At 39.8% G+C, this 27,844-nt stretch overlaps 1 protein-coding gene across 4 annotated transcripts in view; it reads right to left on the bottom strand.

The window, feature by feature from the left end:
* Positions 1-251: 251 nt before the first annotated feature.
* larp4b (La ribonucleoprotein 4B) overlaps positions 252-27,844 on the bottom strand; it is an 87,187-nt gene continuing 59,594 nt past the window's right edge. For 2 of the 4 annotated variants that reach the window (XM_055664711.1, XM_055664719.1), the window contains exons 12-17: positions 24,212-24,466; positions 23,733-23,778; positions 20,325-20,501; positions 18,877-19,010; positions 13,699-13,810; positions 5,008-9,125 (exon numbers count right to left, since the gene is read on the bottom strand). In XM_055664711.1, the coding sequence (XP_055520686.1) occupies positions 8,832-9,125; positions 13,699-13,810; positions 18,877-19,010; positions 20,325-20,501; positions 23,733-23,778; positions 24,212-24,466 (1,018 nt within the window). In that variant the 3' untranslated portion in view covers positions 5,008-8,831. Of the gene's footprint in view, positions 1,961-5,007; positions 9,126-13,698; positions 13,811-18,876; positions 19,011-20,324; positions 20,502-23,732; positions 23,779-24,211; positions 24,467-27,844 lie in introns of those variants that run through there. The other 2 variants (XM_055664730.1, XM_055664740.1) reach the window with 2 other exon arrangements.

Below are 27,844 nucleotides of genomic sequence, written 5' to 3' on the forward strand. Positions count from 1 at the left end.
GTAATGAGAAATAAAGGGAACACACTCTTTTGTACTTTGAATGAAAAGCAAAGCACAAAATATAGGGGCAGGAACATGGTGAAGGGAGGGAAATTACAGCTTGAAGATAAAATTGCCAACTCCCAAGTTGTCCAGCTATCTCTTGGAATGAGAGCATCACGTTCCCCTCACGCCGTTACCCTTAGACTTTAGAGATACAGCGCGGAAACATGCATTCGGCCCACCGAGTCTGCGCCAACCAATGCACTAGCACTATTCTATACATGAGGGCAATTTACAATTTTACCAGTGCCAATGAACCTACAAAAGTCTTAAGTGTGGGAGGAAACCAGAGCACCCAGAGAAAACCCAGTTACAGGGAGAACATGCAAACTCCATACAGACATCACTCGTAGTTAGGATCAAACTTGGGTCTTTTGCACTGTAAGGCAGCAACTCTACCACTGTGCCATTTTGCCACCCCATACCCTTTGAATTTCCCATTGCCCCAGCCAGTGTCCGCTCACTGGGATCTCAACTGCCACCATAGAAGTCTCAGGCTAGTTTTAACAGAGAATCCCAGCTACGTGATGTTAATTTCATATCGATTATCAGTTTAAGCATAGAAAAAGATATTTTAAAATACATTGATTGTGATTGTAGATGACTGAAATGGATCAGTGCATGGCTGTTGGGTTGCAGCTTCAGGGTTTATAAGATTGTTCCCCAGACTTTATGATTACTGATTTGGACATAGGATACACATGACTCACTTAAACACATCATTGATTTCCTGTTAATGTTTACAAATGCAAGCTGAAAACCTAGCTATTGAAAGTAATTTCTTCCACACTCAGGTTCCTCCCATACCTTTGGTTCCCAATCATCTGTGTGAATGGATTCCTGGATATCTTTCACTGTAAGCAGTACAGCTACAGTGCCCTCCATAATGTTTGGGACAAAGATCCATCATTCATTTATTTCCCCGTGTACTCCACGATTTGAGATTTGTAATAGAAAAAAAAACACATTGCCAGATTTTAATAACAGCAATTTTTATACTTTTTGGCTTCATGTAGAAATTACAGCAGTGTTTATACATGACTTGGCCACTCAAGACATTTTTTTAGCTTTGAAAATCTTCTTTGTTGCTTTAGAAGTATGTTTGGGATCATTGTCTCGCTGTAGAATGAACCACCGGCCAATGAGTTTTGAGGCATTTGTTTGAACTTGAGCAGATAGGATGTGTCTATACGCTTCAGAATCCATTATGCTACTACCATCAGCAGTTGTATCATCAATGAAGATAAGTGAGCCAGTACCTTCAGCAGCCATACATGCCCAGGCCATAACACCCCCACCACCGTGTTTCACATGCGAGGTGGTATGCTTTGGATCTTGGGCAGTTCCTTCTCTCCTCCATACTTTGCTCTTGCCTTCACTCTGATAAGTTAATCATCATCTCATCTGTCCACAAGACCTTTTTCCAGAACTGTGGTTGCACTTTTAAGTTCTTCATAGCAAACTGTAACCTGGCCATCCTATTTTTGCGGCTAACCAGTGGTTTGCATCTTGCAGTGTAGCCTCTGTATTTCTGTTCATGAAGTCTTCTGCGGACAGTGGCCATTGACAAATCCACACCCGACTCCTGAAGAGTGTTTCTGATCTGTCAGACAGGTGTTTGGGGATTTTTTAAATTATAGAGAGAATTCTTCTGTCATTAGCTGTGATGGTCTTCCTTGGCCTGCCAGTCCCTTTGTGATTAGTAAGCTCACCAGTGCTCTCTTTCTTCTTAATGTTCCAAACAGTTGATTTTGGAAAGCCTAAGGTTTGGCTGATGTCTCTAACAGTTTTATTCTGGTCTCTCAGTCTCATAATGGCTTCTTTGACTTTAATTGGCACAACTTCGGTCCTCATGTTGAGTAACAGTAATAAAGTTTCCCAAGGTGATGGAAAGACTAGGTGCTGAGCTCTCTTATACCTGCATTAAGGAGGCAATTATTACACATTTTAGCAATTACAAACACCTGTGAACCCATGTGTCCTAAACATTATGGTGCCATAAAATTGGGGGGGGGGGGGGGGGGGGGGGGGGAATGACTGTGTATAAACATAGCTGTAATTTCTACATGGTGAAACCAAAATGTATAAAAATACCCTTTATTAAAATCTGACAATGTGCACTTTAACCATGTGACTTTTTTTTTTCTATTACAAATCTCAAATTGTGTAGTGCAGAGGCAAATAAATAAATGATGGGTCTTTGTCACAAACATTATGGAGTGCACTGTAATAAACAGGGGTCACAGCTTAAGGATAAAGGGGAAATCCTTTAAAACCGAGATGAGAACTTTTTTCACACAGAGAGTGGTGAATCTCTGGAACTCTCTGCCACAGAGGGTAGTTGAGGCCAGTTCATTGGCTATATTTAAGAGGGAGTTAGATGTGGCCCTTGTGGCTAAGGGGATCAGGGGGTATGGAGAGAATGCAGGTACGGGATACCGAGTTGGATGATCAGCCATGATCATATTGAATGGCGGTGCAGATTCGAAGGGCCGAATGGCCTACTCCTGCACCTAATTTCTATGTTTCTATGTTTCTAAACGTACTGCCTCACAGCTCCCGTGATCTTCTGCACGAGGTCCATGGAGTTTAAGTGATTGCATACCTGCCCTCCTGATACCTCTCTTCCTCCCACATTCCGAAGAAGCGTTGGATCAGTAGGTTAATTGGCTGCCCTAAACTGTTTGTGTGCGTCAAGTTGATGGAACATGGGGGAAATACTCATATGGACAATTAGTGGAAATGGATTGTTCTGTGAGCCACTATCAAAACGGCCTTGTTGTATGTTGAGGAAATATGCTGATCTTGGCATGAAACTACGCAACACTTAAACATGGGGATCAAATCTCCATATGGCGATAATAGTAATAGTTGCAAAGAACAATAAACCCGACCTCGTCAATTATGCACATCCCACAAATAAATCATCTTGTCATGCTGCTAGTAGGGGGAAAAGAAAGAAAATCTGCTCATTGGCCAGTCTGTGCCAGCCGTCAAGTAGATTTTGCTGTCCCTACACACCTATAAACTGCGTGAAGAAATTGCCTCTGCTCTCTTCAATCTTTCCCCTACAACTATATGCCAATTTAAAAATGCACTTCAATGACTCAAATAGGTTACTTAACTGGCAGATTGCCAGATTTAAAATGCTGATGTTCATGGACAAATCTATTTGTACCTATATTGTTCACAGTTGAACTAGATGCTTAAATGGTAAGAGATGCAGTCACTGTGGCGCAGCGGTTGCTGCCTTACAGCAAAAAATGCAGTATTGGAGCCCCGGTACGGGCGCTGTCTGCACGGAGTTTCTACGTTCTCCCCGTGACCTGCATGGGTTTTCTCCGAGATCTTCAGTTTCCTCCCACATTCCAAAGACGTAAGGGGTTTGCAGGTTAATTGGCTTGATCAATGTAAAAAAATTAATTAAAAAAATTGTCCAGTATAAAATTATCCAACTTCCAGTATTGCACCTTCTGAAGAGTCCACCATGGGCAAGGTACAAGATGAAAAGGTAGTTTAAAAAGAATCTTCAACCAATTATTCAGGCCATTTCTACATTCAGTCTGCAAATGAGCATGCAAAAAAAAACAGTGATGTGATGCTGTGCATGCGGACATACAAATGGCTGATCTTAAAAGTACTATTTTAAAACCTTACGCTTACATAAAGCAAGCTAGTCCCATGGTCAATTCCTTTCTATGGTTGCCTGGAAACCCATGTATATGTATTTTACATATACTCACTTGCGTGCACATTTTAAATTGAATTGGGTACAAAGCGCTAGAATAACTCAGAGGGTCAGACAACATTTTTGGGGGACATGGGCAGGCCCCTTCTTGAGACAGTAGGGGGAGAAAAACACAAAATATGTGGAGATGGGTTGGAGGGGCTGTTATACTATAGCGGAGGAAGCTGGAAGAGAGGTGGTGGCAGGACAAGGTCTGGAAAGTGTTAGGTGGAGGGGGTTGATTGGCAGATGGGTGGACAAAGGATGGAGAAAAATAGACAAAAGGAGCAAAGTGAAAGCAGCAAAACGTAAAGCCAGAGGGCAGGATGTAGGTGGAAGGGGACAGGATTGATTTGTGCAGAATGAATGTATAGTGATGACCAAGGTTTCTGATATTTACTGATGACCAAGGTTTCTGATATTTAATGACATACCAGATGAAGCTCCAATATGGCCAATTGAATCTCTGCCTGCAACTATAAATGTTTTTGCATGTACTGATGACTCCGTTTAACAAATCTTTACCATATGGAAAATTTAGTTCGCAGAGCAAGTTCTTCCATTACATTAGGTTTGGGGAAAAATGATTAAGTGGGAGAAAGATTGAGCTGGGGCTGAAGACAAGATGGATGGTATGAGGAGGCTACACGGGTGGGTATACGTTTTGATAAGTTATGTAAGTGATTGTGTCCAGATTGCCCTGATAAGTTCCTGATTGTGTCAGAAGGAAATTTTGGTTTTGTATTTCTATCACAGGTGTTGAGTCCTTTGGGACTTGGTCTTCTTCTTCGTAGGTAGACAAAAGTGCTGGAGAAACTCAGCAGGCGCGGCAGCATCTATGGAGCAAAGGAAATAGGCTTCTTCTTCGTAGTCATTTACATTTTTAATTAACCAATCTTACTGTTCATTTCAGCTCAGCCGGTTAAAGTCCCAACTAAAATGGGCACGTGGCACTCATGAGGACTTCAGTTATGCAATTCTAAAATATTTTTGCAACCAAAAAACATAGTTTTTCTGGGTGGTGGGAGAGAATGTCAATGAGTCTAAAGTGGAAAGCGCAATATATAGGCAAAAACATTTGTTTGTATTCTTACGTTATCGTGCAAAAATAAATAAATAAATAAATCAAAGCCCCAATTTGTAAAAGTTGCAAGAAACAAGATTAAATCAAAGCCTGACCCATCGATTATTCCTGGGAACACAATTCAATAAGTGGAGGATGAATGAGACCATTTGAGTCATATATTAAACGTTTAATTATTTAGTACAACATATGTGCCAGTCTAAGCGCACCATATTTAGTTGGACCATTGAACAAAAAGTCAACTCATTTCCAAGTTTATAAATATCGTCAATGCAAAACAGCATTCAAGAAACCAGTTTGAATTTGATATTGGGAAAAGAACACCATACACTGACAATCTTCCCTATATAATAAAATGGAAAAATGATCTCTAGAATAACTTCTCAATTTGCTGAAATGATTCTTACTTCAAACATTAATCTTGTGATTGAAGTGTTAATTAGTAAAAAAAATATGAATTTACATCAACATTCCAAAATTTGCCTTAAGGTTTTTCATTTGTCCTCGGCTGTTTACCTTGACGTAGTGGTCCAAATTTATCTTTTATCACCATTTGTTATCAACTACGGCAGAAATTCCATTATTTAATACAGTCAATTTTAAAGCTCAAGAACTTTCGTGCACATTTCGTGCTCACAACTCAAGTGTTCTTTGGGTGCTGAATTACCACAGTCCATTTTGCTCTAATGTAAACCTAAAGTAGCAGAAACACCTAAAATTGCATATCATTTTTACAACATCATATTTATACTGTTGTAAGATAGCATGAAATAGAACAGTTGCAGTGTAGGGATCAATATCATTCATATTGCAGAGAACACTAACACAGGAAATTGATTTTACAATTGCTAACTCAATTTATTTTCAGAAGCTACATTTTCAAAATGAGACAATTTTGCATTGTATGACACAAAGAAAAATTAAATTACCAATAGTTTACATGTAAGCTTGATTCCAGTTTGTATTGCAGCATTTTAAGACAAAACAAAAAACCCTCAATGCTTCCAATATATTTCTCCTCCAAAGCAGGTTCTGTCATTACCTCCCCTCGAATTCTTCAATTGTCCACTGTTAGTGTAATTGGTTACAGTACACAAAATTGCAACAAGCTGAAGTAAATACAGCAACAGGCATCATCATGGCCATCTCCTGCATTTATAAATTGCACTACATGCAGACAGACTAAAGGGGTCGTTATGAATGGCTGCAACAAATAATTGTTCCCAGCTCAGTGACATATCAATTGAACAGTACTATTGTGGCATTCACAATACATTGTGTGGTTTTGATATCCTTATCTATCTTTAATGAGGTGCAACATAAACAGGTAGCTGTTTCATGTTGGTGGACTACCAAATTTTAGTGCTTTATTATCCACTGTTTCCATCATCCTGCCTCAATCACGTTTATGCCAGTGTGCTTTACACAGCAAGCCTCCACAGCCGTGACAGTTAAGCAATTTCAATTTCAGCTGCTGTTATGAAAATAACAGTACCCACACAACTGTCTAATCCGATACAATCAAAATTCCATGCTCTGGTAACAGAAATCAAGTAATTGTGTGCCCTTCACTAAAAAAAAAACAGCAAATAATTAATAGTGCACTCACACTTATAGCAGGATGCTGAACATCACAATAAAAATGTACCAGTTGGCTACAAGATAATGAATTGTTTGTTATTAGCAGTTCTCACTGGATGCAGCTGTTGATCACCATACTTTCAGCAGCCAAGTAAATTAACCCACAGTTTACTTTAACCTAATACAAGCCGTCAAACTGCTGCACACACTGGCCCCAGGGGAAAAGAGCAAGCTTAGCAAAAAAAATAAAAATAAAAAAAAAGCAATGGCACAATTTTTTTGAATTATTTTCAATTATATATATTTTAAATTCAAACATAATTTCATCTTGTTTGGCGTGTGCATTTTTAAACAGTTACCTGAGATGTTAATTATGATTTAAAATAATGATGCAAATTACCAGGCCAAGTCTTAGAACCTGCTTAATTAGTTGTTTATGGGGATGGGCAGAGGAAAGTGAAAGAGGAAAGATAATTAAATGGAAAAAGGCCATTTACCCCTATTGCTGATTTCCCCAACTTCCCCTTTTGCAGTGAGCACAGGATCAGTTTAGCACGCCAGAAAAAAAAAATCCAGACTACAACACTTAATTTTTTTTGCTACATCCAGCTCAACAGCAACATTGAGGATATGCTAACAATATCAATATTTTATATCAGTTTTTAAAGGTACCTTTTATATGTTCTGATTATTTACAACTGTACAAGCAAAGCACACACTTCCAAGTGCACAAGTTTAATACAGTATTGACTATCTTTGCATTTACAGGGTTTTTAACAATCTGAAAAATGGATCCCAACTTTTAAGATCTTTCATAAATTATATTACAAAAAAATGCTATTTACTGCTAGTTTGCACACATCTGATTTACCCAGTCAGACTAGTGACAGTAGATGTAACTGAGTAACCTTATCTTGCCCTTTCCAACCCTCTGGGTCAGTTGAAGCAACATCTAAATCTGTCTCATACAAAAGTTAAGGCAAAGTCATTTTCAAGTTTAAAATGAAATTCAAGTTTCTCATTTTGACACTGGATGGAAATTAACTTATCGCATGAAAAGAACAGTTGTTGAAGTAATAATAACCTTTATGGAATAACTTACCCATTTTCTCCTATGACTAGCAAGTTTGTGCCTAGTGCTGTACTGCTTTGTGGAAGCAGTTAAGTTAGTCTGGATTACTATGACCACTAGCCATAGGAATTTGAAAAGCCAATACTCCTGTGTAGCAAAACAAGAAGCATCCACATATCACCTGCAACATTAGTAGAAGGCAGTAGACTCAGTGCACTCGTCCTTCAAAATTATATTTTCTTTTTTTTTTAAAAATCAGCAACTAATCTAACATTTTACACACAGCAGAGATGAATCGCTATTAGAAAAAAACTGGCAAGACATAAACATGACAATTCAGGGGAATTCCACTCCAAACTTTAATTCACACCCCATTTCAAGTACTCTGCAAGTACCAAATTAGAAAGGAGCCAGTGTTTTGACTGGGAGGTTTTTTTTAAAAAATCACTTGGAAAAGAGCGTTAAAAATAAACAATTTGTCACCACCTATGTTAGAGCACAGAGGTACACAAACCAGTCTTTTGCAGTGATTCATAATCACTATGTGTTACATATTAGACAGTAGCCTGCCCTTAACCAAAAATCAACTGCCCACTCACAGTGCAAAAGTAAACTCACACTTCAAGAACAATGGAAACTGAGCCATAACAGAAAAGAAAAACTCGACAGCATTTTATTCCCTGTTAAATCTACCATCCAGGCTATTACTCCAATTAATTCCCACAAATTCCTAATGGGTTTGAGATTTTTTTTTTGTACTTCAAGCCACTAGCTTCTATATAGAAACAAAAAAATATTTTATTTTCTATGTCAGCACTTGCACACTGATCACATTCTGCGCTAAATAGATTTGTGGAATAGAAAAACCACCTGCAACACTGCTTAACACCATGAAAGCAGACCCAACGTCTACTGCTCCCCATTTTATCCCTGTGTAATTACAGAAAACAAACCACACTTAACATAAAAGACCACATTCTGGCCCACGGCATAATGTTCAAGCCAGTTTGCCGATCATGGTTCCATTTACTCCCCCCTGCCTTCAACTGGTAAAAAAATCTTTTCCCAATCTTTTACTGAGCAAGAGATTAAGTTACAGTAGACATTACACCATGTTTCACCACATGTTGAAAAGTGGCACCCTAAGGCAAGTAGTATTACACTCTCACTCCCAATACAAAAGTGCTTTTTGTTGCCATCAACCACTTTTCCAGCAACCCATTATTTCAACAACCTCTGTGCTCTGATTGGGAGACTTGGGGAGGGGAGGGGGAATTACACTTGAACAGACCAGACCCTTTAATTAATGCACAATTTCTGCACCTTCAGTTGGGTGATTTGGGGGGAGTATGTTGCTCTTTATTGGTACGTTTGTTGATGCCGTGAGGGGGTGTTCTTCGACCCGATTGTCTTCGCTGGTCTCTGGGCTTCCCTGGATTTGTTTTCCCAACAGGTAGGTCTTTGTGTTTAGACTCTTTGTCAACTGGTTCCTCAGGGGCTTTTTTGTCTTCTTTGTTGCTGACTGCAGTGTTGGGTTTTTGCTCCTTCTGTGGCTGTAGTGTTAAAGATTCTTTAGCACTCCTCTGGCATATCTCTGCATAACTCGGCTTTCGAAGTTCCTGCAGAATTGCAAAGCAGAAATTAATTATCTCATGAATGTATTCTTTTTGTGCAATTTAAATGCATTAACTAGCAGTATATTCCTTTGAAGCTACCCCCCCCCCCCTCCCCCATCTCCAAATGACTCTCTGTGTCTGGCCCAAGGAGAGTCGGCTTGGAGTTCATGGTGGGCTAATGAGCAAATCGCTGTTATAACTTTTTCCATGAGATCCATTTAATGCCTTCTGCATTGACAACACTTACTGACACCCAAGACAGCAAAAATCATTTTAGTAAATAAGAGTCAATAACATTCGATCATAACTTCGCTTATTTATTGTGCCTTGTGCTCCAAAATACTTGCTTTATTCATTCTCCATGTACGCATCCATCTCCATTTTTCCCCATTTTCTACTTGTTAATTATTTTATTTTGAACTTGTATTGTTCTTATTTAATGTTATTCATGTGATGCATTCCTAAATTCTCCTAAATACCACTTAAATGTACATATGCAGCCAGGTCTTTTCGTAAACCAGGACAAATATTTTAATAGAGTGTATTTTTCAATAAACATTTCACATTGCACGCACTACGTAACTCTTTATCGAAAAAGCTTAAACGACTATGCTAGATACCATGCCGACTCATCCTACGAGTTTAAGAATGTACTGTTTGGAATCCAGTGATGTGGTATGTTTGCCCAAGTAGCTTTAGAGAAACCTATAACGGCTTGGAACTTTCTCTCAACTAGTCAAGGACGAAATAAAACTAATTTGTGCTTGAACTATGTTAACTTATTTTCTGCTGTCCCAAAAAACCCAATCAGCTCTCCATGCAAGTTTACTGTTATACAGTGCCCTCCATTATTATTTATTATTAATTTTATTAAATCGGTGAAAACAGTGGTGCTGGTTTCCGACGGGCATGGTGACGGACGCACCACACATCTCTGGCCTCCATGCAGCTGGTAAACAAGCTCCTCTTTTGTCTCCACACATGCGTCTTCCATCAACGCCTTCAGCATCGTCTTGACTGGCCGTCCCGGGTCACGTCTACCATGGGTGGGTTCCCACACCATAACCTTGTTAGAGGCATTTCTGGGTGGCAGTGACAGTGACCAGTGAGCCTCATCTTTCTCAACCTGATCTTCTCGGTCAGAGGTGGAATCTCCCCATCGAGCTGGGCGTTGGTGATGTGGTCCCTCAACCGGCATTTTGAACTTTGCTGAACATTCAGGTGAAAGTACCATCGAGAGACTTGGACAGCGCTCGAGAGAGAGTCCATGCCTCACACCCGTACAATAATATGGTCTCTACAGTTGCATGGAAGAATCTCAGTTTGTTATTGAGGGCTTTCCATGCGTGCGCTTTCCGGACCTTGATGTCATTCTCCGAGCTCTGTATCCTCACTCCCAGGTACTTGAAGTCCTCCACTTTCTTGAGAGATGCACTGCCACCGGTCTTGGGAGGCTTATGATCACCAATACTCCGTCTTCTTGGCATCGAGGTGGAGGTCCATTTTCTCCCACTCCATCTCGACTCTGCCGAGCAGCTCCTGTGCTTCCCTAATCTGGTCTGACAGGACAATGACATCAGCGAAGTCGAGGTCTGACAAGTGGACTAGCCCGATTCTTCTCGAACGCCTTGGGGTGATTGTGAAGCCGAGGTTCCTTGAGCGCATGCCTCTTGGCAAAATCACGGACGATGATGAAGAGAAAGGGTGCCAGCGTGTTTCCCTGTAAAAACTCCCCACGAGGATCGCGAACACTTTGCTCTCACCATCCGGGGTGACAACCTTGGCCGTGGTGCCCAAGTGCATATCCTCAATGGCTCTTAGGAGACGAGGAGGGATACCGTAAGCCTTCAAAATCCTCATCATTTAGCATCAATGAATCGAGACAAACGCCTTCTTGAAGTTTATGAAGATTAGGATGGCCGGTAGGTTGTTATTCCTCTCCTCCTCAATGATTCTTTGCAGGGCAAGGTCCTGTGTGACCGTGTTCCTCTTCTCTCCGAAGCCGTTCCGATTACAACGTAGCTTTGCGTTGATAGCAGCCCTAATCCAGTTGAGAATCAAGCGGGTGTAGACATTGGCCAAGACACACGTCGGGCTGAAGCCACGATAGTTCTCAGTCTTATTCAGGCTCGCAGATTTGAGGATGGGGATGATGTTGGATTGTGACCACTGTGTTGGCTTGTCATTCGTCATTAGCGCTGTGTTGCAAAACTTGGGCATGATGTCGTCAAGCTCAGTTTTTCAACACCTCTGGAAGGATGTTATCAGGGCCTGGACTCTTCCCTTGCTTCAGCGAGGTCTTCACCTTTCGCAGCTCCTGCATGGTGAAGGGGCCATCATGAATCTGTACATCCATGAGGACAGTCTCGATCTCCTCATCTTCCTCAGTGACAGTTGGAGGTGATCCAAGCAGGTTCTTGAAGTGGGTGAACCATGTGGTGATTCGGTCCTCTGGAGAGTTCCCGTTGATGACCTGACTTGGCCTTCTTCCTGCCATTGATCTCGTTCACGACACTCCATACCTCGCTACACCCGCTTGCCATCGTTGGCTGCCTCTACTCCCTCTATCATTCTCGCAACCTCTTTCAGTTTGTCGTACATCTCAAAGAGTTTGGATTTGGCTGTCTTCAGGACCCCTTGAGCTGTTCCATCCTGATCCTAGTATAGGCCACTTGACATTCAACAATAGCTTTCCGTGCTGCAAAAATTTCCGGGTGCTCAGAGCTGCGACTTCACTTCACACGCTCCACTTTAGGTAGACTCTTCATTGTTTCAGAGTTGGCCTCTACGAACTGTTCGTAGCGAGCCCTCGCCTCAGCTCTTCCCCTTTCCTCTTAGAAACATAGAAAATAGGTGCAGGAGTAGGCCATTCGGCTCTTCGAGCCTGCACCACCATTCAATACAATCATGGCTGATCATCCAACTGAGTATCCTGTACCTGCCTTCTCTCCATTCCCCCTGATCCCTTTAGCCACAAGGGCCACATACAACTCCCTCTTAAATATAGCCAATGAACTTGCCTCAACTACCTACAGTGGCAGAGAATTCCACGGATTCACCACTCTCTGTGTGAAAAATGTTTTTCTCATCTCGGTCCTAAAAGACTTCCCCCTTATCCTTAAACTGTGACCCCTTGTTCTGGACTTCCCCAACATCGGGAACAATCTTCCTGCATCTAGCCTGTCCAACCCCTTAAGAATTTTGTAAGTTTCAATAACATCCCCCCCTCAATCTTCTAAATTCTAGCGAGTACAAGCCGAGTCTATCCAGTCTTCCCTCTCCTCTTCGCGTTTCTCCTCCTCCAGCTTTTGGAAGTAGTTCACCCACTCTACTGTATATTGGGCCTGTAGATCTAGTCGAGAGGAAAACAACTTCTAGTCCACTTCATCATTATGGTTAAGGCATTTGGACATATTTGGGGTACAGAAAGAAGTGGCTTTTAGGAGTTTCATATAGATGGGCAAAGGAGGTTGGCGTGGATGTAATGGGACAAAGGACTAATTTCTGTACTGTATAACTATGACTATATTCTGGAAAAGCACAAATTGTTAACTTTACTGTGATAACAGCAAATGCCTTTTGGATTGCTAAACATTTGGCATCTACTAGTTTGCCTTTATCCACATATTTTCAAAGAATCATTGCTTAAAAATATTATCGTTCATAAAATAATTTGGTCCTACGAAATTTGCCCATGCAATTGAAAATCATTCCAGCATTTTTTCCCCCAAAGTGTTAGAATAACTTGCCAAACACTTGCCACATATTGAACAGAGCTACTAAATAAATATCAGTCACTTAAAACCAAGGCATGCAGAAATTTCTGTGGAGGGAGTGAATCTCTGGATTTCTCTGCCCCAGAGAAGGTGGAGGCCAGATGATTAAGATATAGTCAAGGTGGAAATACATGAATATTTGAAAACATCAAGGAATTGAGGGTTATGAGGTACCGTCATAGAAGAACTGATGCCAGCATAGATCAGCCATTACCACAGTGAAGGATGGGGCAGGCTTAAGGGATCTGGTGGCCTACTCATATATATTTTTTTTTTTGAGTAACCATCAGCTTAGTTTCCTTCTTCTTTTGCAGTCACTTCTTTTTAAAGAAGGGTTCTTTGAGTTAGACCTAATTTTCCAGCAGTGATCATGCTGACGGGCCCCTTTCTGTGCAACGTGATTCGCCGACAGACAAGATAGCTCAGCCTGAAAGGAAGACACTACTTTGAAACATCTAAAATATCAACTGGAATCCCAACATTTAAAAAAGTAGCATTTTAAATTCCATTTATACAATATGGTTGCAATGCCAGTTTTTAAAGCCAAAACCTACCAAATTTAAAAATTAAGGAAACAAAACATTTCCTGGTTTTGTTTAACACTGCCGTGTGTTTTAATATGGATTTTGGTCTTGACAGATCACATGCACTAAACAATGTTACATCATAAGATGTTGCTTCATTTTACCCACATTGCAAACATTAACACAACAGAAAAATAGGGTGCAAGTTTTAAATCATTTTTGTTTAAGATATAATGATACAAAATAATAACAATTTCCTCTCTCCAAGACACTTACTGTGGCTGCTCCATTGACTTGTACTGATTTACTTGCAGTAGAAAGAGGTGTGGTCAATCTTTCTAGTGGAGTCTGTGTTTCTCTCTGCTTGGTTTCTTGATTCTTTGTTTCACTACAAAAATAACAAAGTTTCTGTAATAGTCAATCATAATTGTTCTGCAAAAAAAAATGTTGCACCATCTGCAGCTAACATCCGAGCCAAAAGAGTCCACTGCCGTATACACAAAACAAATCATAGGGCGGCACGGTGGCGCAGAGGTAGAGTTGCTGCCTTACAGCGCCAGAGATTCGGGTGCAATCCCGACTTCGGGTGCTGTTTGTACAGAGTCCGTACTTTCGCGCCGTAACCGTGTGGGTTTTCTCCGAGATATTCGGTTTCTTCCCACACTCCAGGTTTGTAGGGTAATTGGCTTGGGTTTGTATACTTGGTATAAGTGTAAATTGTCCCTAGTATGTGTAGGCTTGTGTTAATGTGCAGACTTGGTGGGCCAAAGGGCCTGTTTCCACACTGTATCTCTAAACTGAACTAAAAATATGGAATTCAATAAAACAAGATGCGCGAGCGTGTGCAAGATACCAACCATTATGGCTACAAAAGTTCAGTGCCACCATGTACTCAAATTCTACGTTCAAGTCTACTCCATAGATTAAACAAAAATTCTGATCATTTGGGCAGATAGTCCATATAGCTCCAGGGGGCAAAAGATAAATGGGGCAATGGCAAATCAGAACAGAGCTGGAATTATCAACAGTGAAAACAGTATAACTTTCAGTGTTCAGACAAATGAAAATGGCAACAGCAATGCAAGTGCATTGGAAGTTAAGAGAGTGGATCTGTCCGGGAACAAGGTGTTTTACATTTAGTCATGTGTGCAGAGGTAGGGATAATGAGAGATCTTGTTTTGGATCAATTCCAGGTACCACGAGAATCTGTGGTATAAAAATCGATGTAAATCAAGGCAATAACAAAGTTATGAAGGACAAGTGTTCTCCAATGGATTAAGAAAATAGGCAGAGTAAAGATCAACATATGAACCATTGCAGCTACTTGATATACTCAGCACTAATTAAGCCCCTCTGATTGAGATTTAAAAAAAACAATCATGTGCGATTAACAAGATAAAATACTATTAAAATCAAAAACTGATGGATGCAAAGTGACTAAACCTAGTGCTACACCAGTATATAAAGAATTATTCAAGAACTATCAACAAGAGACTAAAAAGTTTGAGATAAATGATAAACACCAAAGCTTCTATAGATTTTGAAAATTATGATGAATACTGGGGAAAGGAATGGCAGACAATTTAATACAATAATTTTTATCTGTTTTTTCAATGCAAATTATTTTCAAATAGGAGAAAATACTCTTGTAACAAACCGTGTCATAATTGAATTATAAGAAATACGAAAGCAAATTATTTATTTTTATACACTTTTATATCTAAAAATAGGCTAAAACAAGTCTGATGAAGGATCGAGACTAAAAATGTCACATCTCTATTTTCTCTGGAGATGCTGCCTGACCTGTTGAGTTACTATGACCATTGTGTCTATCTCTTACATTAAAAAAAAATAGGATTCAGCAAACTGGTTGCCGGCACCAACTCGTTTGTACTCGATTGCTCTTTCAAGGAAGTGGCAACAGAGATAGTATCGGTGCTGGTTGAAGTTTTCAAAACTCACCATGTTCTGGGAATGTACCAGCTGATTAGAAAATGATAAATGCCAGGCTCTTGCTCAGCAGGAGAGGAAGTCAAGAAGTGGCAAAACTATAGGCCAGTTAGCTTCGAATTGTTTGACGAGATAAGCAGAAGGCATTCAATAAGGTGTACACAAATTGTACATTTGATCTTTTATTTAAAAACATGGATTGAAAACAGGTTACCATGTAGCAAACAGAGTTAGAATAAATTGGTAATTTGTAGACGGAATAGACACCAACAAGAGTCAGAATCTGTAAACAATAGACGGGCAAGAGCTGCCCATATTAAGTGAAATTGAGTAGGCAGACTGAATTTGCTGATGATATGAAAAGAGATGGGAGGGCAGTTGCTTTCAATTAGAGCCTGCAACAGGTTGTGTGAATGGGCAAATGTTTGGCAAATGGGCAGAAATGCAATGGACTTCTGTGCAAGTCGTCAAAAATGGCAGCTTTTGCCTAAATGGAGTAGATTGTGGAGGCTAACTTATTGGAAAAGTACTTAAAGGGGGAAAATAAGTAAAACATTTTAAAGCAGGGGTGGGGAACCTTTTCATGGTGGAAGGCCTCATTAAGTTAGCTGTAATCTAATAAAGCCGCATCCAAGAAACTTCAATCAGATATACTTCAAAATGTACATTCTTTTGTTAAAATAGCCCTCATGACTTACTAATGTTTTAATTGTGGCCGTCAGTCGGGGAGGATTATTTCGTTGAATCTTCTTTTATTCTTTGGTATTTTAAATACGTTCATTTTAAGATTAAAATTAAAATAATTAAAGACGAATAAAAACATATTCATAAAAATAAAAAGGATTTGTTCTACAAAATTTGGATTCATTAAAAAGGCCGCACTTAATGGCTGAGAAGGCCGCAGGTTCCCCACCCCCGTTTTAAACCTTAGTGAATTGAGGACAATGAGGAAATAACATGGAAAATGTTGTGGGCTGGAGTGGATCAGCCATGATCAACAGGACAGATTAGTGAGATCTGCTCACATTTCTTGCATGCTTGTAAAAGGAGGGTGAAAACAATGGAAGAATGGGAGAAGGGTGGGAGACCAACAGAGGTAGGAAGGATTGTAAGTAATAGGTCAATGGGAAAGGACACAGATATGCAGGATCATGCATGTGTACACATCACACTGTTCTTAAATAGCTCTAGTTTCCCTCCACACCCCAAAAAAGTATATGTTTGTAGGCTAATTGGCTTGGTATAATTTTAAATTGTTTCTAATTATAGCGTTGGTGCAAAAATCACTGGCGCTGACTCGGTGAGCCGAAGGGCCTGTTTCCACGCTCTCTCTCTCTCTCTCTCTCTCTCAAAACTAAACCACCCACTTATTAGCAGACTGTTTAAGGCACACAAGTAACTCTGTAAAAAAAATACCGAGCAGGAATCATTAATTTGTGGCAAATTAGGCTTTTGTGTTTTAGACCATCCACTTGAAAAGTACTGAAAAGCACTGCTTTAAGTGTTGTATCACTATTTCGAACATAAGGAATTATCAAATGTCCGGTTTAATTTTTTTTGTCCTCAATATTCCCATAAAACATGGATTACCTGTTCATTATCACAATATTGTGAAAGGCAGTTTGTGAAGTGGAAATTGGCTGCTGTTCTCTCAAACTGACCCTCAAAGCAGTGAGACTAAGATGTGCCAGTACACATATCGCTCTTTGCTGTTGGTATTCATGGTATTGTCATCCTAAAAGCTGCTTAAAAGCCTGACAGCCAAATTTAATTGATATTCTTAAAATATTTGTAATTCATGTAATATTAAAAATTCCAAAAATTTGAACATCTAGTTTTTTTTTTATTTTAGAACGTACTCGTATCCCATACTGGTCACAAAAAAGCACCACTTTAAAGGCGCATAATTAGCTGTAGGACACTCAGGACAACTCAAGCACAATACAAACCTGCAAAATATACATATATTTCAATTTTCATATTCTACATGAGAACCTCAGGAAAGATAATGGCAGGGGTGAACTATAATTTAAATTTCTTAGTGGAAAGATCATAACCATATAACCATATAACAATTACAGCACGGAAACAGGCCATCTCGACCCTTCTAGTCCGTGCCGAACACATAATCCCCCTAATATAGCTGCCCTCAAAAACCTGACAGCCAATCCATATAACTTGATATTTTTAAATGTTTGCCTCCACCACCTTCACTGGAAGCTCATTCCACACAGCTACCACTCTCTGAGTAAAAATTCCCCCTCAAAAAGTTTCAACATCTCATGTTTTTTGAATCTTCCCTATGGGAAAAGCTTTTCCACGTCACTCTGTCTATCCCTCTCATCTGGTCAAAAACCTCTAAAGTCCCCACCTTCTGCGCTCCAAAGGAAAGCCCTAACTTGTTCAACTTTCTCTGTAACTTAGTTGCTGAAACCCAGGCAACATTCTAGTAAATCTCCTCTGTACTACTCTCTCTATTTTGTTTCACATTTCCTATATTAGGCGACCAAAATGTACACCATACCTCACCAATGCCTTGTAAATTTTAACATTAATCCCAGGGGTATAACAATATTTATAAAGGCCAGCACACCAAAAGCTTCTTAGTGTTTACCATCATGTTGTTAGCTTTGCTGATTCGATCCATCCATATTTATTGCACAGGATATTATCTTACCAATATCTTGGGCAGGCCTGTACAAACTTTCTTTCACCATACTTTGTTACTTTTGTAACTATGTTACTTGGCCATACATCAGAGTTGCAGCAATAATCCTTTTAGAACACAACTGGTCACAGACCTCCAGTCAAAGAAACACCCCTCCACCTTACAGTCTTCTATGACCAAGCCAACGTTGGATCCAATTTACCAACTCACCGTGTGACTTAATCTGTACTAGACAATGTCAAATTCTTTCAATGCTTGTGGACAATATTCACTGCCCTTACCTTGACAATCGTTTTACTTGCCAAGGACATGCCATGGACCATTTTAAAACAATTTTTATGGTCTTCATGACTTTTATGGACATGGCTTCAGAATGAGTTTGCCCATTTAACAGGAGATAATTGCTCTCAGGGGATTGCAAGTCCTTGCAATTCTCTACCCCAGACAGTATGGAAGTGAAATCAGGATGGAAATCGGCAGGTATTTGAACCACAAGTCAATTTTACTATTGTGTGAGAAAGGTAAAGAATAGATCCGCCATGACCTCTTTGAATGGCTCACGGTGTCGAATAGCATACTCAGACTTATTTTCTTCAATTGTGGGGGGGGATACCATCACCTCAAGGAGTGCAGTGGCACAAAATGACTTGCCATGTTTAAGGTCAATTAAGGATGGGCAAAAAATGTTGGAATAAACCTACACATTTAGAATATTTTTTAGTACATCGTTAACAGATTATTGCTCAAGCACACTTAACTGAAACACGTCAGCAGCATAGATTCTTCCCTATGAGAATTATCAGTACTAATTATAAAAGAATAAACCAACAACTTACTTGATTTCTGGAGAATGAGGTGGCGAAGGGGAGGCCTCAGAACTAACTGGCAATGCAGTTGGAGATACGGATGGTAACGTCTCCCGTGGTATTCCCGAAGGTATAGTGTTAGTACTTGCATCCACGTTTACGCTCTTTAAAAAAAAAAAAATCACATTCCCATTTAGGCCCAAATACAATGCAATACCATTTATTGTTATTTGAACCTCAAATGAAGTTCAAATGAAATTTGGTTTCTGCAGTCATACAACATGAAGAAACAATTATACAAGACACACAGCCAACACAATTCACACAAACATCCATCACAGTGAATCTCCTCCTCACTGTGATGAAAGGCAAAGTCTTGTCTCTCCCCTGCTCTCCATTCTTCTCCCGATGTTAAAGCCACCGGCGGGCAATGGCATGTCCCGTGGCTGTTAAGGCCACGCAGGGCGATGTAAGGCCCAGCTCCGGGTCTTGATGTTGGAGGCCCCTGGTGGGCGATGGCAAGTCCCGCGGCCGTTAAAGCCACGCCGGGCAATGCAAGGCCCCGTCCGTGTCGTTTTTAACCCCACAATTCGGGTGAGAGAAGTTGCCGTTGCGGGAGCTCCGAAAAGCGGTCTCCCACCAGGGACCCACGAGCTCCCGATGTTACCGTCCACCGGACCTGCGGCTGGGGCCTCCGAAGCTCTGAAGTCGGGTCGCAGCCGCCACCACAACTCTCCACGGCCAGCTCCACGATGGTAAGTCTGCAGGCGACGCGACTGGAGCCCTGCCGGTCGTTCCGGTTGGAGACCGCTCCACGGTGCTAGGCCCCAACGGCAACAGAGACCCAACAGGGAAAAGGTCGGGTCCCCCGTACAGGGAAGAGATTTAAAAGTCTCCCCACCCCCAGCAAGATTCTTTCTTTCTTTTCCTCAAGGTCTTAGATGCTGTCAAGTCTATCTAATATAACTTATCATAAGAACAAACAATATTCAGTTCCTGACTAACTGTAATCAACTCCCAACATGACCCCAAAGCTTTAAGTTGTTATGGACTGTTCATCAGGCGCAGTCCTGCTTTTAATTCCTGCTTAACCTACCCTATCTTCATTTATCTCACATTACAAATACATTTGTTTTTAGACAATGCCAAACTTTGCTCTTGCGCACCGAGTTCATCTAATGGCAGATGCTTATTTAGCCACAATGCCTTTTGAAACTGTTTCTATTCTCCTGCATTATCATCTCTCCACTTATAAAACCTCTTCAGACCATTTACCATGGCGTTGCCTTTGATGTTTTACAATACTGCTGACACTCATTAACCTCAAATGTCTCTGCAATAGCTACATGTATTAAAAAGCCCATGAATTGACAGCCCCCTCCATAAGATATCAGAAGATTCTGCACTTCAAATCTGTTCTCTTAAACAATATTTATAATTCATCCAGCTATAACTTTCTTGAAAAACAATCACTTTACCTGTAATATTTGAGGCTTCTCTTTCGGAATTATTTTCACATTAGCAAGCCTGTTCTCAAGAACTTCTTCACTCTTCAGATTGCCAGCAGCTCCAGGCAAGGGTGGAAAGTTGGACAATCCTAGTTCAAAGTTGGGCGATGGTGGCTTTGGTGGAGGAGGGGACTGTGTCTGGGATCTCTGCCAAAGATAAAATATTAAGTGTAATTATCTTCTGGTCGAAGTTAAAACCAATCCTGCTTTAAACACTGTCCAAGAAAGGAAACTATTAAGCTTTAACATGCGATCAATAAGAGAAACAAACACAGGGAATGGGTGCCATTTGCCCCGAGGATGTATAATGTCAAGAATCTTCCCAAATCTTGCATCACAGCAGGAACCCAAAGATGACCTGATACAATACGAGGGGCGCAGATAAGCAACATAATAGAATACTATACTCTTTCGGTGAGTAATCCAAAACTAGAAGGCATTGGGTTAGGATAAGGGAGAAGAGAGGTTCATGTGGTATTTTTTTCCACTGAGAATGGTTGTAATTTGGAACGTAATGCCAGAGTTAAAACTGGTAGCAAGCACTGTCACAACATTTAAGTATTTAGATGTGCACTTACACTGCCAAGAAACAGAAGGCGATGGACCAAATGCTGGTACGTGACCTTTATATAGATAGCTTCCTGGTCAGCATGGGCACAAGCCAAAGGGGCTGTTTTATGCTGCATTATTGTGAATAACATTATGTACAAAATTCGGACAGGAAGAATGAACACATCTGAACGCCAAATCTGTTTAAATGTTACTCGAGAGGTGTTATGTAATTTTATAGTCAACCTCTAGACATGCCAAAGTTCTATTGAGCTTTGGAAATACAAGTGTAGTCACAGTAACAAGATAGGAAATGGACACCAACTTAAACATTGGCATCTCAGATAATCCGTTCGGCTATGCATTTCTGAGAAATAATGTTAGAGTGAGAAATAATGTTAGAGCCTTTACACAACAACAGCTCAAAAGGTGTTATCTTCCCTCTGCATCACCCTTGCAATATTATATTTATCTAGGAATGCAGCAAAATATTCCAGACCATCCATTGACATTTTTGGTGATATAAAGCTCATAAAAATGAATGGAATAAAATTGATACAAGGGAACAGGATGAGGATACTCAAGAAATCCTGTTTGCATTTCTGTCCAAAGCAACAGGCAGCTTGCAACCAGAAAGGAAATCCTCCTATTACTGCAGATGCATTTTGTCAACCTCCTCAATGAGGTTTCAACTAATTAAATAATAAAGTTTAAATACAAAACATCAATTCCAGGTTAATGTAAATTCTTCATTTTCACACATATCTTTAATTATTCTTCCCCTATGCTTTTGTGCCAAGATATCAACAGCTTAAATGTGCTTTTGCACTGGAACATTGAAGAAAATGTACATTTTTAAGCACAGGGAGAGTGAAATTGTTTTGATGCAATCTAGCTAAATACTGCATGAAAACAAGGATTGAATGATTTCTATGCTACACGTTTGTCACGCCTGTGGGACAATGTTCCTGTGCATCTCTTGTTTTTTCACTGCATTCTTTTATTTTTATAAATGTCCAGAATGCAAACAAAATATTGGAGGAATGTTCTGCAAAACTAACAGGCTTGTAAACTTAATTTGCTGTTTTTACTACTGGTACCTGCAATGAAATTAATTGAGATGAAACAAATTTAATCTTGGTTCATATCATCTGGATATTATTTTATACTTCAAACATGTCCAATACGTTTCAACAGGTTCCAGTCAGCCCATAAAATAGAATGGCTAAATCTATGGGCTCCCCAGGATTTAATTGAGAATTTTGGCTAATTCAATTAACATTAAGCCTACATTGAATCTGATCAGAAAAACCTCAACGTTAATTGTGCATACCAAATAATGCAAAACCTGTTAAGCACTTGAGAGAAGACATGCCATGAAACCATCCAACATGTTCAATTTTAAATACAACCTTATTATACAAAGTGCAAGTAGACGGCAGGTAGATTAAAAAAAAAAGAAAATTCTTCATGCAGTTACCCAAGCTAATTGCTTGTAACGACATAATGAAAACATCCCAGATTGAGTTAATTAAAAAATACAACATACGTCTGAACTTTAAACAATTTCTGGGGAAAAAAAGGGAAAGATTAAGTTATGAAAGGACCATGGCTTATGTTGATATAGTGGAAAATTAGAAATCTGGGGAAATTAGAAGTCAGCAATTTCTCATCAATAGCACACAAGATTAATGAAAGCGAATGAAGAAAAAACATAATTCTTAAAAGCTGTAGCACAATAAATTGATACGTTTTTTTTAAAAAGCAATGTTAAACCAAAGACTGGAATATGGTGTAAAATGATATGTTTATAGTGCACCTTGTCTATTTTCCTAGTAAAGGGTGTAATGGCAAATGTATATTCTCTACTTAACTAGAAGGTGCAGGGCAAGTTGCTGGGGAGGAGATGGCAGAAATCACCGGTGTTGCCCTCATGTTTTAAGATATTAGCTGAAATGTGCTGAATAAGTTTCATTAACCTTGGATTCATCTCCCACATTATGTTTTGAAATGAAAAAGAATGTGCCGACTAGAATGATGTGTACTTTATCATTAAACTGGATTACGAATCTCTTTCGCAACATATTGTGAAACATCCAGAAGTCATTCACAATAAAGTAGTTGACTAATTGAAAATGTGCCTGAAAAATGGTTAAAGGGATGAGTAAATGTTTTGGTTAATTTATTTTAAAGGTGCATGTCCAATAGGAGTTTAAATAAAGGGACCAGAGTGTGGAGCCAGTTGCTAGCATAGCTGTGGACAACTGGATCAAATGATGTTGAGTGAAGAGAATGCAAAGACAAGGGCATCTTTTGCCCTGAAGTGGATTCAATATCTAGCCACTATTATCTACCCAGCAATTAACCTACAAGTTGCACGTCTTTGAAAATGTGGGAGGAAACCGGACATCCTGAAGGAAACCCACACAATCACCCAGGGATAAAGTGCAAACTCCACGTAGATAATACCCAAGGTCAGAATCGAACCCGGGTATCTGGCACTGAGAGGCACTAGCTCCACCAGCTGCCACTTTAGGCTTTTCTCCCTCATCAGACCAAGCACAAATGTAAAGTAGTACTCAATTGCATAGTCTGCCACTGTGCAACACAAATAGTTATTTAAATGAAGGCAGGGCTTCTGGTCTGAATATTTCCAATAGCAAATTAGAGATAACAGAATTCAATACTCTCAAACCAGTTCCACTCCTCGTAATTGAACATGTTGGATGGGACAGGCAAGTTAAACTGGAATGATTCCGAACTGCCATGAATAAGCACCCTGCTTCAATAAAAATGAAAGCAATAAATTTCAACTGCAAAATATCATACCGTAAACTTGTCTTCCCTTTTCTTCCTGTATCCATATGAATTCTTCCTGGAAAAAACAATTAAATGAAAATTTAATTAATCGGAGAAAAAGCATCATATTGCTTTGACATGCCAGTTCATACGGTCTAAGTTTATAGCTTGCTTTGTATAAAACAAAGCAAAATAAATTGAGACGCTGTTGGGTTTCTATAACTGTTTCCATTGTAATCATGCTTAAAATCCTTCAAACATCTGTGGTGTCCACTTTGCTATGAATACAAATTGCAATGTGCGTGGAGCATAGTCATTATCAGCTGCACAATTACAGGGTGGGAATGAAAAGGAGGTGGTGGCACTAAATGCTGACCTGGAGGATTTTCAGCATTCCTGCTTCACGATTATCTGCATTTTATTTGTCTGACTATAAACAGATAATGTTTGAAACAAAAGGGAAGTCAATTTGAAATTTATGCTTCCTTATTTTGGTTAATCCAACTCACCTTCCTCGACCCATGCTGGGTGATGAATCAGCATTGATTTGCTCCGCTGACCTGGCAATCCCAAAATCTCTCTTATTATAAGCTGCATTGCTATGGATCCGTGTCCTATTGGGTCCAGCTGGTCGCATCTGAGGACTTCGAACACCATTCAACAGACGATCCGTCGAAAAATTAAATATCGTTGGGCTCTCTAAAAGTCCTGGTCCACGATCTGCGTTCGGCAATGTGGGGCGTAGATGAGATTTGCTGTGGTTCCTGATCACAAATTCAATGTATGGTGATTTATTAGAATGTGATCTTACTGGTTTTAAGACCACATAACCAAAGGCAGAATATTTAATAAGTAATCATTCTTCCCAAGCGACATTTTTTCCCCCCCCAAAATTACAAAAGTAAAAATCAGGTCAAACAACACAGGGTGACCAGGAGTGTTTGCCACAGAAAATTTCATGTTTGGCGAGTACTGGAGATGGTACAAGTAAACTAACATGCTCCTAACTGTTCTGGCTCCTGATCAATTATCAACCACTCCAGACGTATAATTGCCTATGATGGACATGATCAGCAATGTGATGACCATCTGTTAATATTTATTGTTAGCAACAGGCTAAAACAACCATCTGCAGCAACAGAATACAACGTATATCATCACAATTGAGCCCAAGCCTGCAACTGGCAGAAGAGGCTGAACTCTAAGGCTCCATATCAAAACCACTTTATCTACTTGAGATTCAAGGATATAACAACCAAGATTGTATAGAGGGGTGTTTAAGAAAGAACTGCAGATGCTGGAAAGGCTGAAGAAGGGTTTTGGCCCGAAACGTTGCCTATTTCCTTCGCTCCATAGATGCTGCTGCACCCACTGAGTTTCTCCAGCATTTTTGTGTATCATTGTATAGAGGCACTGGTTGGCAAATCTGATACCCTCCTCAATCAGAATATGAAGTTAGGAGAACAATTAATAAATTACAAATAGATTTGTGAAATTCTCCAAAACGTCAAGACTTCTTCCACTTGAATACCCCATATTACAGGTCAAGCAAATTGCAGTACTCAATTTTCTTCGACTTGACATGTGCAATAAAATGCACCCTTTAAAAAAAAAAGTTACATATTCATTATAAAGATCAAGTTGGGGTGTCATTGATTGATCGATTGGCCAGTGCACCCAGTTTAAGATCTGATGGCTGAAAGTCACATGGCTGCCCATCTATCCAACTTGCTTCCCCAAGCTCATTTTCAATCCATGCTGAAAGGAGATCCATTCATTTCCTTTCAGAAGGCAATCTGCACACTAAATCAGTTTCTGCTCATTACATCTCTAAATTAGAGAACAGAGTCCCCTACAAACCAGTTTTGTGGAGCTGAGACAGGACAATCTACTATCACTGGATAGTTTCGTACCACGTCTTACACATTCTAATCTTTCAATACCTTTGAAAAGATAAAATGATCGTCTCTTCCCGTCCCTGCCTTAATATTTATACTGTAGGCGACTGAATCTACTTAGAATCAATTGGCTTCCGATCATTGGCAATATCTCATACAAATAAAAGCACAAATGAAGAATCCTAAACAAAATGTTGGTAGCCAATAATTGTGATATGTATTAGGAGGTTGTGTGAACATTCTCACTACAGCAATGCTAAGATGCATTGCAAGTTTTGTTAAGTCATTAATAATGTAAATACATTGGTGTGCTTTTATTTTACATACTGTTGTTACTCAATGTTTGGGCCAAACATCCATCATTTATTTATTCTGCCTCTGTATTCCATAATCTGGGAAATGTCATAAAACAAATCACGTGGTTAAAGTGCACATTGTCAGATTTTAATAACGGTCATTTTTATACATTTTGGTTTCACAAAGTAGAAATTACAGCAGTGTTTATACATAATCCCCCCATTTCAGGGCACCATAACATTTGGGACACAGCAATGTCATGTAAATGAAAGTAGTCATGTTTAGTATTTTGTTGCATATCCTTTGCATGCAATGACTGTTTGAAGTCTGTAATTCATGGCCATCACCAGTTGCTGGGTGTCTTCTCTGGTGATGCTCTGCCAGGCCTGTATTGCAGCCATCTTTAGGTTATGCTGCTTGTTGTGAGGGCTAATCTTCTTCAGTTTCCTCTTCAGCATATAAAATACTTGCTCAATTGGATTCAGATCAGGTGATTGACCTAGCCACTCAAGAATTTACAATTTTTTAGCTTTGACAAACTCCTTTGTTGCTTTAGCAGTATGTTTGGGATCATTGTCTTATTGTAGAATGAACCGCCGGCCAATGAGTTTTGAGGCATTTGTTTGAGCTTAAGCAGATAAGAATGTGTCTATACACTTCAGAATTCATTATGCTACTACCATCAGCAGTTGTATCATCAATGACGATAAGTGAGCCAGTACCTTCAGCAGCTACAAATGTCCAGGCCATAACACCCCCACCACCATGTTTCACAGATGAGGTGGTATGCTTTGGATCTTGGGCAGTTCCTTCTCTCCTCCATACTCTGATATAAGTTAATCTTTGTCTCATACGTACACAAGACCTTTTTCCAGAATTGTGGGTGCTCTTTTAAGTACTTCTTGGCAAACTAACTTGGCCATCCTATTTTTAAGGCTAACCAGTGGTTAGCACCTTGCAGTGTAACCTCTGTATTTCTGTTCATGCAGTCTTCTGCGGACAGTGGTCATTGACTAATCTACACCCGACTCCTGAAGAGAGTTTCTGATCTGTCAGACAGGTGTTTGGGGATTTTTCGTCATTATAGAGAGAATTCTTCTGTCATCAACTGTGGAGGTCTTCCTTTGCCTGTCAGTCCCTTTGCGATTAGTAAGCTCTCTCTTTCTTTTTAATGATGTTCCCAACCGTTTATTTTGGTAATCCTAAGGTTTGGCTGATGTCTCTAACAGTTTTATTCTTGGTTCTCAATCATGGCAGAGCATCACCAGAGAAGACACCCAGCAACTGGCGATGTCCATAAATCGCAGACTTCAAGCAGTCATTGCATGCAAAGGATATTAGTAAGCCCAAGGTTGATTTCGTTAAGCCTAAGGTTTGGCTGATGTCGCTAAGTTTTACTCTTGTTTATCAGTCTCAAGATGGCTTCTTTGACTTTCATTGGCACAACTTTTGGTCCCCATGTTGATAATTGATAAACAGCAATAAAAGTTTCCAAAGGTGATGGGAAGACTGGAGGAAAGACTGGGTGCTGAGAGCTCTCTTTTACCTACATGAAGGAGGCAATTAAACACACCTGAGCAATTATAAACACCTGTGAAGCCATGTGTCCCAAACATTATGGTGCCCTGAAATGGGGGGGGCTATGTATAAACACTGCTGTAATTTCTACATGGTGAAACCAAAATGTATAACAATGGCCTTTATTAAAATCTGACAATGTATACTTTAACCACATGTGATTTTTTTTCTATTACAAATCTCAAATTGTGGAGGACAGAGGCAAATAAATAAATGATGGGCTTTTGTCCCAACCATTATGGAGGGCACTGTTGATGGTCTTACTTTTCACTCACAAATTTAAAAAAAAAATAAACACAAGAGCCTATTACCAAGTTAACATCCAGCAGGAAAATTGACTCAGAAACCTCCAGATTTTAGGATAGGACT

Source organism: Leucoraja erinacea, chromosome 2 (genome assembly GCF_028641065.1).
Source record: "Leucoraja erinacea ecotype New England chromosome 2, Leri_hhj_1, whole genome shotgun sequence".
NCBI lineage: Eukaryota > Metazoa > Chordata > Chondrichthyes > Rajiformes > Rajidae > Leucoraja > Leucoraja erinaceus.